Source organism: Clinocottus analis, unplaced genomic scaffold (genome assembly GCF_023055335.1).
Source record: "Clinocottus analis isolate CAN_PGR_092001 unplaced genomic scaffold, fCliAna1.0.p SCAF_5, whole genome shotgun sequence".
NCBI lineage: Eukaryota > Metazoa > Chordata > Actinopteri > Perciformes > Cottidae > Clinocottus > Clinocottus analis.
In genome coordinates this window covers 22,865,680-22,878,179 of record NW_027176207.1, presented here as the reverse complement: position 1 = coordinate 22,878,179, position 12,500 = coordinate 22,865,680, and the positions used below count along the sequence as shown (strand labels likewise).

At 51.7% G+C, this 12,500-nt stretch overlaps 2 protein-coding genes and 1 long non-coding RNA gene across 3 annotated transcripts in view; all 3 read left to right on the top strand.

Annotated features, from left to right (window-relative positions):
* heatr5a (HEAT repeat containing 5a) overlaps positions 1–473 on the top strand; it is a 17,400-nt gene extending 16,927 nt beyond the window's left edge. The window contains 1 exon segment of the mRNA XM_068600191.1: positions 136–473. Coding sequence (XP_068456292.1) covers positions 136–277 — 142 coding nt within the window. The 3' untranslated portion in view covers positions 278–473.
* Positions 474–782: 309 nt separating this feature from the next.
* Positions 783–1,722, top strand: LOC137802317 (uncharacterized). The gene is made up of 2 exons (XR_011079963.1): positions 783–1,147; positions 1,205–1,722. It is a non-coding gene; the product is annotated as an uncharacterized lncRNA (long non-coding RNA).
* A 1,728-nt stretch (positions 1,723–3,450) lies between these two features.
* hectd1 (HECT domain containing 1) overlaps positions 3,451–12,500 on the top strand; it is a 21,975-nt gene continuing 12,925 nt past the window's right edge. The window contains 19 exon segments of the mRNA XM_068600097.1: positions 3,451–3,638; positions 5,647–5,805; positions 6,072–6,221; positions 6,408–6,642; positions 6,845–7,072; positions 7,228–7,509; positions 7,584–7,854; positions 8,085–8,161; positions 8,286–8,384; positions 8,564–8,678; positions 8,778–8,952; positions 9,316–9,454; positions 9,544–9,714; positions 9,927–10,149; positions 10,589–11,064; positions 11,152–11,298; positions 11,468–11,562; positions 12,042–12,147; positions 12,324–12,458. Of these exon segments, the coding sequence (XP_068456198.1) occupies positions 6,082–6,221; positions 6,408–6,642; positions 6,845–7,072; positions 7,228–7,509; positions 7,584–7,854; positions 8,085–8,161; positions 8,286–8,384; positions 8,564–8,678; positions 8,778–8,952; positions 9,316–9,454; positions 9,544–9,714; positions 9,927–10,149; positions 10,589–11,064; positions 11,152–11,298; positions 11,468–11,562; positions 12,042–12,147; positions 12,324–12,458 (3,114 nt within the window). The 5' untranslated portion in view covers positions 3,451–3,638; positions 5,647–5,805; positions 6,072–6,081.

The following is a 12,500-nucleotide window of genomic DNA, read 5'->3' as shown; positions in this document are numbered from 1 at the left end:
CTAAAGGCTTTATAACGCGCTGCCATGAAATACAGTCCAACACATTTAACACTGAGCGTCAACAAAGATATCTGCAACACGTTTCCTGTTGTTTTTCAAAATAAAAGCGCAGCATAATGCCCGTGTGACCCGCAGGTCGCTGGTCTCCTCGGCTCCGCCCCTGAAGGCGCGTCTGGAAGCCGCCGTCAGAGGGAACCAGGAGAGTCTGACGGCTAAAGCCAGGTCGCCCCCCGCCAAGGCCTCGCCCAGCATCACGCTCAAGACCCACTTCCTGTGAGGCGCTGACTCCTCCCACATGTCCACGCACCCAATCACACGCCACCGCTTGTTATTGACGCTCTCGTGTCAACAATCACAACAATCACTCGTACGAGAAGAGCTTCTCTCTTTAAATGTTCACATCAGACACGTTAATATTCAGTAATATCGTTGATGTCGTAGATCTGAATCTTCATATCTTCATGTACATATGAGTCACATACATTTAAATATATATATATATATATATATATATATATATATATAAGTATATATATATATATATATATATATATATATATATATATATATAAGTATATATATATATATATATATATATAAGTATATATATATATATATATAAGTATATATATATATATATATATAAGTATATATATATATATATATATAAGTATATATATATATATATATATATAAGTATATATATATATATATATAAGTATATATATATATATATATATATATATATATATATATATATATATATATATATATATATTTTCACCACTAGAGGCCACTAATTCCTCCACACCGCTCCTTTAAGTTAGCTCAAGGTCATGTTAGTTATTATAGTTGTTATTAGAGCAATATTACTTTTCATTAACATCCAACAATGTCATGAATTTTAATCTCAGAATTTGAGGAAAAAAGATTTCTTGGTCTCAAGAATCCCGACTTCATTTCCTCATCAATCATAATTAATACTTTTTTAATTCTAATTTAAGAATTTTTAATTCTAAGCACGTTATAAAACATCTGGTTCAGATCCGGAGAACCCAACATGAGTGAATAAATATGTGACCGGCCTCAGGTCACGTGACCGGCCTCAGGTCACGTGACCGGCCTCAGGTCACGTGACCGGCCTCAGGTCACGTGACCGGCCTCAGGTCACGTGACCGGCCTCAGGTCACGTGACCGGCCTCAGACGGCCGCTGGGTGTTGTTGATCCAAAACGGTGAAACGTTGCGTCGTCAGTCGACACTTAGTTTACATTGAAGCACACAGGTGCAGTGTCAACAGTCACAAGGAGCTCGACCAATCAGAGGAGAGCGCCTCGGACCCGTTGGCCCCGCCTCCTCCAGCCCAATGAAACACACTGTGCCGTTCCACCAGCTCTGACGCTGAAAAGGAGGCTTTTATTTTGAATGTCAATAACCGTTTTAAATGTTGGTTTGTTGAGTTTTATGTCGTCTGAAGGAACCTGTCAATCATACAATCAGCACTTTAGCTAACGGCGCTATACGTCATGTTGTGTCGTGATCTCCTGCGCGTGAACAGAAATGTGAGTCAGTTCTCTTCTCCAGGACTTCCTGTTCACGCCGTCACAATAAAACACTCGAGATTTACCTGCAGTACGTTTACTGTGAGCCTGGTGAGGCCTGAAGGAGTCAACTTGTTGTTTTATAACGGCAGACCTCAATAAAAGAGGATTTTCTTCTCGTTCATGTTTTCCTGATTTGTGATGATGATGAAGGTGATGAAGGTTTGTTTGTGTGAGCTGTTTGAGTCTGAAACCTTAAAGTTCTGTAAAGATTGTATTGAAGAGTAACTGGGTCAGAAATCTGCCCTGTTGCCCCTGTGACCACGCCCACATGTGTAACCACTGCTGGATGTAATAATAGATATATTGATACGTATATTAATATCATACTAATAGATATATTATTACATCATAATTTATATATATTTATATATACATATATAATACTAGATCATTCAAATAGTTATATTAATGATATAATACCAGATGATAATAGATATAGTTGAGTATCATCGGCAGTGAAAGTGTGAGTGTTTTCTGATGTTTCCTAAAGGTGAAGACAAACGGTCCCAGTACAGAACCTTGTGGACCTCCGTGATGTCATGGAGGCTCCTCTGCGTCAATGTGGAGACTCTGTTGGTGTTTGTGATGTAAACACACGATGCCCTTCATGACGTCATGCAAGCGCCCCCTGGTGGTTCACATGGCTCATTTATTGAAAGGAGCATAGTTTTGGCAGCATTATCTCATAATTAAAGGGTTTATTAAATCATATGCACTTATTTTTATTAAAATGTTTTATAGTACTTCATAAATGTACTTCATTTTGTAATCAAGGATTTTTCCTGTGTTTCTTTTTTTTAATTTTTTTTAATGAATTCATAGGAAAGTGCTCTTTTGGATTTTCCTTGTTTTTGTCTTGAGGATTTTGTTTATTTCATAAGAGTATTGTTGTGAAGGATTTTGTTTATTTTTTATAGTAATTGATTTGTCCAAGAAAATTACTTTTTCATTTGAATTTTGATTATTTTGTACTTCATGAATTGGCCATATTATTCGGTCATTAAGGATTGATTCTATGATTTCATGAATCTACTAACATATAAACACTCAGGTTATGAATTATGAATGGATGATGTTAAACATAACGGTAGAGAATGATGACATGATGTTTGTGAGAGGAACGTCAACATCGGCAGTTGTTGTGAAACTCAAACACGTCGCAGCGCCCCCTGACGTCAGCTGCGTCACCTCCAGATGCTGCCTTCAGGGACGGGCGGAAACCACAACTCTTCCAGATCAATTTCACGTAAGCGCCACCTGATGTACTTGTAGAATGTAAACAAAGTAACGACACATGAATCTAATGTATAATGAAGTAAAATAGTGATTATGACGTATATTACAAACTAATCATGGTCAATGTAACCTACATTAAAAGAAAACATTATGTATAAGTACTTTAATTATTACACCAATACATGGGGGAAATATTAAACATTCCATATCTCAAAGGTACATATTGTAGTTTCAATGTACTACATCTCAGAAGTAGATATTGTAGTTTTACTGTACTATATTTGTTTGACAGTTATAGATCTTTATGTATAAATCACAACAATGTAGTACTTTACTACTAATTTACCAGTAGAATAAATTATGTATCTGATAATCTACAACAATAAAATGATCATCTTTATTTCATAGTAAAAACAGAAGAATACATATTACATCCGTCCCTTACATAAAATGACTTTATAATAACACAACACTTGAAATGAAGCAGTCCTAATACTTAAATATATATTACTTGGAAAAACATTGTGAAATTCTGGATTCTTTTCCGTAAAGTTAGGGATTTTCCGAGCTCAAGAGCGGCTCCTGAACGCCTCACAACAGCGACGCTCCATTTCATCCGCGGTGCTCCGTTCATCGCCTCCTCGTCCGCTCGGAGCTCCTCGTACAGTTTACCGGGGAAAAAAACATGGGAACGTCTTGATTTAACCGACACGCGCGGCGCTTCGACCCCAGAGCATCCCGAGTCCCTGCCGGTCGAACAGTCGGACCTCGGAGCATCTCGAATCACACAACGTCGACGGTGAGTGGCTCGTACCCCGCGCGGTCCCGGTCGCTCGAGCAGAGCGTCCCGCGCCTGCGCGCAGCGGCCTCTCGGCTCTCCCGGAACTCGAGCCCCGCGGTCTGCGTCTGGACCCTCGAGGCCCCGCGGGGGCACAGTTCACCCCAAACAGGCACTAACGCTGCTTTTAACCCCCTCCCACGGGGCCGCAGTGACGTGTGTGTCGTTGTCGTGTTGTCGTGTTGTTGTGTTGTTGTGTTTGTGGGTTTATCGGTAATACATGTCTGTATCATTAAAAACCCGATGACGCTGCTTTTAGTTAAGCTAGTTAGCTTTAGCTCAGCTAGCTGGTGCTAACCGGCCACTACCAAGCTCGTGCCAGTTAAACCCGCGGTACCGGCTCCCCGGATCGGCCCTCTGGCGTGTGTCTGCTGGGGTAGAGGGCTCCTTGGCGAGACCCGGGACACACAGCCCGACAGGAGGAGCCGCAGGAGGAGGTCCAGAAGGAGGTGCAGCAGGCTCCTCGGTCGTGTTTACTCTCAGCGACCCTTCTGACTTCATAGTCCCAAACAAAGACGTAGACCACCACGGGACCACCATATGTGTGTGTGTGTGTGTGTATATATATATATATATATATATATATATATATATATATATATATATATATATATATATATATAATGCCAGCCTCAGCCGTGTATGTGTACACAGTAAATGTAATAAGATGTTTGAATGTCTTTAAATAATAATAATGACATTAGTCATGAATTCTAAACCTCAACAACCAGCTCATGTTTCATCACGTTGATTATTGAGCAGAAAGAGAACTATGAAAAAGACTACTACACACACACACACAGACTACTACACACACACACACAGACTACTACACACACAGACTACTACACACAGAGCAGTGTCATCTCAACAAGTGGGTGATATTGAAGTGCTCATGGTGTAAATGTGTGTGAGGGCATCAGACCCCCGACCCTCTGCTCCTACAGGAGGTTCTCCTTTAACTCGTGTTCAGCGCTTCACATGAAGCTAAGACTCTATCAGCTGTTTTATTCATGTAGAGCTCATCTGAAGGAGATTCTATTGCATAGTTCACCCAGAAGAATCATTTTAATTTCCTTTACTTTTAATTAAAGTGTGTGAAACCCTCGTTACAAGGTTCTTGGTTTCATCTGGACCCTCAAGGGGTTCAAAGGGACAGCCAGACCCTGTGCCGCTCTGGGGGTCGGGGTCGGGCTCTGGGGCTCTAGGGGTCGGGCTCTGGGGCTCTGGGGGTCGGGCTCTGGGGGTCGGGCTCTAGGGGTCAGGCTCTGGGGCTCTGGGGGTCGGGCTCTAGGGGTCAGGCTCTAGGGGTCAGGCTCTGGGGCTCTAGGGGTCGGGCTCTGGGGCTCTGGGGGTCGGGCTCTAGGGGTCAGGCTCTGGGGCTCTGGGGGTCGGGCTCTAGGGGTCAGGCTCTAGGGGTCAGGCTCTGGGGCTCTAGGGGTCAGGCTCTGGGGCTCTAGGGGTCGGGCTCTGGGGCTCTAGGGGTCAGGCTCTGGGGCTCTAGGGGTCGGGCTCTGGGGGTCAGGCTCTGGGGGTCGGGCTCTGGGGCTTTAGGTGTCAGGCTCTGGGGGTCGGGCTCTGGGGGTCAGGCTCTAGGGGTCAGGCTCTGGGGCTCTAGGGGTCAGGCTCTGGGGCTCTAGGGGTCGGGCTCTGGGGGTCAGGCTCTGGGGCTCTGGGGGTCGGGCTCTGGGGCTTTAGGTGTCAGGCTCTGGGGGTCGGGCTCTGGGGGTCGGGCTCTGGGGGTCGGGCTCTAGGGGTCAGGCTCTACGGGTCGGGCTCTGGGGGTCAGGCTCTGGGCCTCTGGGGGTCAGGACGCGCTCTGGCTCTGTGATGAGTAATCTGTGAGAGGCTCTGGCAGACAGACGGCCTTCATTAGGCCTTAATCAACTTACCCTGGAGCGTCTGCAGACGAGCAGCTTCAGGATGGATGCAGGAAGCAGCTGACGCCCACGTTGTGTTTGTGTTGCAGACGACACTACATGTCCCAGAAGCCCTGAGAGCGTCCTCCTCTTCCTCTTGTCCGCGCTGCTCTCTCTCCGTCCGCTGGGTTGGATGAGTCCCAAACAGCAGCAGAACCGTGAGCAGTGATTGGGCGCTGAGCCGGACCGGGTAGCCAACGGGAAGCCAGGTGAGGGTCATGTGCCAAATACACAAACATCCACGTTGTGTTCTAGCAAACTTCCACAGCTCAGTGGTGTCGATCTGCTGACTTCATTCTGTTCAATCGCTCGTTAATAAATAATTCATCTCCACATTAACTTCATTGACGAGAGCAGATGAAGTCTCATGTTCATCAGAGCTTGTAGTCGATGTGTAGAGTAGTGCAGTGGTGCATGCTGGGTCGGCGTGTCCTGAGTACAGAATGACCATGTGACGCTCCTGGGTCCCCCGCAGGCTCGCCGTCATGGCCGACGTGGACCCCGACACCCTGCTGGAGTGGCTGCAGATGGGGCAGGGCGACGAGCGCGACATGCAGCTCATCGCCCTGGAGCAGCTCTGCATGCTGCTGCTCATGTCCGACAACGTGGACCGCTGCTTCGAGACGTGAGTGACGCTGAGGGCGGAGGTCAGAGGTCAGAGAAAAGTCATGAAACCCGCTGGTGAGAATGTGTATGAACCCTGCGTCAACGCAGGGTTCATACACATTCTCACCAGCGGGTTTCATGACTTTTCACAATTTAAAAGTCATGGAAATGTGGTTTAACATGTGTCCTCCCTCCCCCCCTCCAGCTGTCCTCCCAGGACGTTCCTCCCGGCGCTCTGTAAGATCTTCCTGGACGAGAGCGCCCCGGACAACGTGCTGGAGGTCACGGCGCGCGCCATCACCTACTACCTGGACGTGTCGGCCGAGTGCACGCGCAGGATCGTGGGCGTGGACGGCGCCATCAAGGCCCTGTGCAACCGGCTGGTGGTGGTGGAGCTCAACAACCGGACCAGCAGGGACCTGGCGGAGCAGTGCGTCAAGGTAGGACCACACGCCTGGAGACGCGAGCTAAGCTAACGTTAGCGTCCGACGTCTGGGTCTCAAGCTGTCGGAGACACAAGCTAAGCTAATGTTAGCGACGTGAACAAGACGACAACTCCCACGATCCCACGCTCACATTGACTTCCTGTGTGCGCTGGAAGCTGTGATGTCATCAGTAAGGTGTGTGTGTGTGTGTGTCCAGGTGCTGGAGCTGATCTGCACCCGGGAGTCGGGCGCCGTGTTCGAGGCCGGCGGGCTGAACTGCGTGCTGAGCTTCATCAGAGACAGCGGCCACCTGGTGCACAAGGACACGCTGCACTCGGCCATGTCCGTGGTGTCGCGGCTCTGCAGCAAGATGGAGCCGCAGGACTCGTCCCTGGAGACGTGCGTGGAGTCTCTGTCCAGCCTGCTGAAGCACGAGGACCACCAGGTGCCCGCGGGGTTGCTGCTGTTGTTGCTGCTGTTGTTGCTGTTGCTGCTGTTGTTGCTGCTGTTGCTGCTGCTGTTGTTGTTGTTGTTGTTGCTGCTGCTGTTGTTGTTGCTGTTGTTGCTGCTGCTCCTGGCTGACTCTCTCGTGCCCTGCAGGTGTCAGACGGCGCTCTGCGCTGCTTCGCCTCATTGGCCGACAGGTTCACGCGCCGCGGCGTCGACCCCGCCCCTCTGGCCAAACACGGGCTGACGGAGGAGCTGCTGTCCCGCATGGCGGCGGCCGGCGGCTCGGCGGCGGGCCCCGCCTCCTCCTGCAAGCCGGGCCGCGCCTCCACGGGCTCCGCCCCCTCGGCGCCGGACTCCAAGCTGAGCAACCAGGTGTCCACCATCGTCAGCCTGCTGTCCACGCTGTGCCGCGGCTCGCCGCTCGTCACGCACGTAGGTCGCCCCGCCGCCGCCGCAGAGACGGCTCGCAGGTTCGATTCCCGTTGTCTGACCCGCTGTCCCCTCAGGACCTGCTGCGCTCGGCGCTGCCCGACTCCATGGAGTCGGCGCTGGGCGGAGACGAGCGCTGCGTGCTGGACACCATGCGGCTGGTGGACCTGCTGCTGGTGCTGCTGTTCGAGGGCCGCAAGGCGCTGCCCAAGTCCACCGCCGGGGCCACCGGGAGGATCCCCGGCCTGCGCCGCCTCGACAGCTCCGGGGAGAGATCCCACCGACAGCTGATCGACTGCATCCGCAGCAAGGACACGGACGCGCTCATAGACGCCATCGACACCGGAGGTGAGGAGGAGGAGGAGGAGGAGGAGGAGGAAAGGGGGGGTGGGGGGGAATAGAAGAGAAATCTCCTGGAGGATGTTTTGTTGTCTTGTAGATTTATTTTTTATTCATCTTGCTGGTGAACTTTATCATAACGCTCTGCTACTAGTTCCAGCCACCATCTTGTTGTAAATGTTGTTGTTGTTGTTGTTGTTTACCTTGTCGTTGTCAACCTCGTTGTCGTTGTTGTGCAGCGTTCGAGGTGAACTTCATGGACGACGTCGGTCAGACGCTCCTCAACTGGGCTTCAGCTTTTGGAACACAGGAAATGGTAAAGAAGTCACAGGAACACGAGACCTCACTCTACTGTGATGACATCACTCCTGGAGGCGGAGGTCGTGACCTCTGGAGGTCGTGACCTCTGGAGAGGCTTCATGTTGTTGTTGTTGTTCCAGGTGGAGTTTCTGTGTGAGAGGGGGGCCGACGTCAACAGAGGTCAAAGGTCATCTTCACTACACTACGCTGCCTGTTTCGGACGCCCACAAGTAGCCAAGGTCACACACACACACACACACACACACACACACACACTGTAAACACATCATAAATCAGATTCCGTGAAATGTTTTCTTTTCAGGAAACAATCTTTCTTCTGGAGTCGTCGTGTGTTGTAAACATCGTGTGTGTGTGTGTGTGTGTGTGTGTGTGTGTGTGTGTGTGTGTGTGTGTACAGACTCTGCTGCGTCATGGAGCTAACCCTGACCTGAGAGATGAGGACGGGAAAACTCCTCTGGACAAAGCCAGAGAGAGAGGACACAGCGAGGTGGTGGCCATCCTGCAGTCTCCTGGTGAGTACACACCTGAGTACACACCTGCTGGTGGTAGAGTACACACACTACTCACAATGTGTGTGCAGATATTACATAAATAACGTGTGTGTGTTGCAGGAGACTGGATGTGTCCCGTGAACAAAGGAGACGACAAGAAGAAGAAGGACGTGAACAAGGAGGAGGAGGAGGGCGGCGAGCCCCGAGGAGACCCAGAGATGGCCCCCGTGTACCTGAGGAGGCTGCTGCCCGTGTTCGCCCAGACCTTCCAGCAGACCATGCTGCCCTCCATCAGGTAGCTGCTGCTGGACCCTGAAGGCCTCATGAGACCTGCAGCTGGACCCTGAAGGCCTCATGAGACCTGCTGCTGGACCCTGAAGGCCTCATGAGACCTGCTGCTGGACCCTGAAGGCCTCATGAGACCTGCTACTGGACCCTGAAGGCCTCATGAGACCTGCTACTGGACCCTGAAGGCCTCATGAGACCTGCAGCTGGACCTCGAAGGCCTCATGAGACCTGCAGCTGGACCCCGAAGGCCTCATGAGACCTGCAGCTGGACCCCGAAGGCCTCATGAGACCTGCAGCTGGACCCCGAAGGCCTCATGAGACCTTAGAGATGCTCGGCTAATCGTGTGTGTGTGTGTGTGTGTGCGTGCAGGAAAGCCAGCCTGGCTCTCATCAGGAAGATGGTCCACTACAGCAGTGACGTCCTGCTGAAGGAGGTGTGTGACAGCGAGACGGGACACCACCTCCCCACCGTGCTGGTGGAGATCACTGCTACTGTCCTCGACCAGGAGGTACACACACACACACACACACACACAATGACATTAGACCGTCAGTGCAGTAAACACACACAGTGGTTAATCGCTGACCTCGCCCTCAGGACGATGATGACGGCCACCTGCTGGCGCTGCAGATCATCAGAGACCTGGTGGACAAAGGAGGAGACGTGTTCCTGGACCAGCTGGCCCGCCTCGGGGTCATCAGCAAGGTGTCCACGCTGGCAGGGCCCGCCTCCGACGACGAGAACGAGGACGAGGCCAAGCCCGAGAAGGTGTGTGTGTGTGTGTGTGTGTGTGTGTGTGTGTGTGTGTGTGTGTGTGTGTGTGTGTGTGTGTGTGTGTGTGTGTGTACTAAATGTTTAGCATGTTATATTTAGTTAGTTTCTCATTAAAAAGGGAAATCAAAGACATTTCCGACTAAAGTAAAAACAGTCGTTCAGAGTTCACAGCGTGTTGGACTTGTCCGTCCCTGTGCTCCCCGCAGGAGGAGGAGGCGCAGGAGGACTCCAGGGAGGTGCAGCAGGGCAAGCCGTACCACTGGAAGGACTGGTCCATCATCCGGGGGAGGGACTGCCTCTACATCTGGTCCGACGCCGCCGCGCTGGAGCTCTCCAACGGCTCCAACGGCTGGTTCAGGTTCATCCTGGACGGGAAGCTGGCCACCATGTACTCCAGCGGGAGCCCCGAGGGGGGGTCCGACAGCTCCGGTAGGTCGGGGGGGTCCGACAGCTCCGGTAGGTCAGGGGGGTCGGGGGGTCCGACAGCTCCGGTAGGTCAGGAGGGTCGGGGGGGTCCGACAGCTCCGGTAGGTCGGGGGGGTCCGACAGCTCCGGTAGGTCAGGAGGGTCGGGGGGGTCCGACAGCTCCGGTAGGTCGGGGGGTCCGACAGCTCCGGTAGGTCAGGAGGGTCGGGGGGGTCCGACAGCTCCGGTAGGTCAGTGGGGTCGGGGGGGTCCGACAGCTCCGGTAGGTCAGGAGGGGGAGACCAGGCAGCCAGTAACATTACACCATAACGAGGTCTTTGGAGTCTCTCGTGCCGACACTGATCCTTTCCTCCTTTCTCCTTCTCCATCACTCCTCCTCTTCCTGTCCTCTCGTCCCTCCTCCACATCTCCTTCCTCCTGCCTCCTCCTCTTCCTCCCCCAGAGTCCCGCAGTGAGTTCCTGGAGAAGCTCCAGCGGGCGAGGAGTCAGGTGAAGCCGGTGACGTCCAGCCAGCCCATCCTGTCCAGCGTGGGCCCCACCAAGCTGACGGTGGGGAACTGGTCCCTGACGTGTCTGAAGGACGGAGAGATCGCCATCCACAACTCTGACGGGCAGCAGGCCACCATCCTGAAGGAGGACCTGCCGGGCTTCGTGTTCGAGTCCAACCGAGGAACCAAGCACTCCTTCACGGCCGAGACGTCGCTGGGCTCCGAGTTCGTGACGGGCTGGACGGGCAAGCGGGGCCGCAAGCTCAAGTCCAAGCTGGAGAAGACCAAGCAGAAGGTGAAGAGCACGGCGAGGGAGCTGTACGACGACCACTTCAAGGCCGTGGAGAGCATGCCCAGAGGGGTGGTGGTCACGCTCAGGAACATCTCCACGCAGCTGGAGAGCGCCTGGGAGCTGCACACCAACAGACAGGTAGGCAGGGGACCAATGGGAGGACGCGTCCTGCTGCGGGAGGCCAGCGCGCAGTCATGTACACGTTCTGCGGTTCTGCGTCCTCAGTGCACGGAGGGGGAGAACACGTGGAGGGACCTCATGAAGACGGCCCTGGAGAACCTCATCGTGGTGCTGAAGGACGAGAACACCATCTCACCCTACGAGATGTGCAGCAGCGGCCTGGTGCAGGCGCTGTTCACCGTGCTGAACAATGTGAGGAGGGGGGGGCATGAGTTAGAGGAGCAGCAGGAGGAGTTAGAGGAGCAGCAGGAGGAGTTAGAGGAGCAGCAGGAGGAGTTAGAGGAGCAGCAGGAGGAGTTAGAGGAGCAGCAGGAGGAGTTAGAGGAGTTAGAGGAGGTGTTAACGTGCGTGTCATCTGCAGAGCGTGGACCTGGACCTGAAGCACGACTGTAAACCTCTGATGGAGCGGATCAACGTCTTCAAGGCGGCTTTCAGCGAGAACGAAGACCACGAGAGGTAACGCTGCTCTTCATCATCATCATCATCATCCTCATCACTGAGACACAGCTGGCCGGTTCCTTCTCAACAGCTGTTTGTGGCTGAAGGGGCGTCAAAACATTTGTTCTGCTCCATGTGGGCTTGATTTTCAAAATAAAAGTTTGACAGTTTTATTTTCTAACTCTGAGATGAATCATGATGTCATAGTTTAATCAATCTGTTTTATTTGAGAGATTTTAAATTAAACGCGTAGAATACATTTCTTTGGGATGAAATATCTTCATTTAGTTTTTTCTGACTGAAGCGTTGTCACGCACGATGTGTTCAAGGACCGTCGAAAAGATGAACATCTGACAAAAATGACATTATTAACATCTTTTGTTATAAACGGTGCAGTTTGTTTAAATGGTTGAAGGAAGTCCTTGTGTGGAGGGTTAAACCTGCGCTGTGTGTGCGTGTGCGTGTGTGTGTGTGTGTGTGTGTGTGTGTGTGCGTAGCCGACCGGCCGTGGCCTTGATCCGTAAGCTCATCGCGGTCCTGGAGTCCATCGAGCGTCTCCCGCTGCACCTGTACGACACGCCGGGCTCCTCCTACAACCTGCAGGTGAGCTGCTGCACCTCCTGTTGTGTGTGTGTGTGTGTGTGTGTGTGTGTGAGACCGTGTGTGTTACTAAAACATGTTTTGCATGTTATATTTAATTAATACAGTAGTTAAAGACAGTTCTGACTAAAGTGTGTGTGTGTGTGTGTGTGTGTGTGTGTGTGTGTGTCTGTGTGTAGATCTTGACGAGGCGGTTGCGGTTCCGTCTGGAGCGAGCTCCCGGTGAGACGGCTCTGATCGACCGGACGGGTCGCATGCTGAAGATGGAGCCGCTGGCCACCGTGGAGTCTCTGGAGCAGTACCTGCTGAAGATGGTGAGCAGGCGCTAGCACCACGCTAGCTCCCCGTTAGCTTCC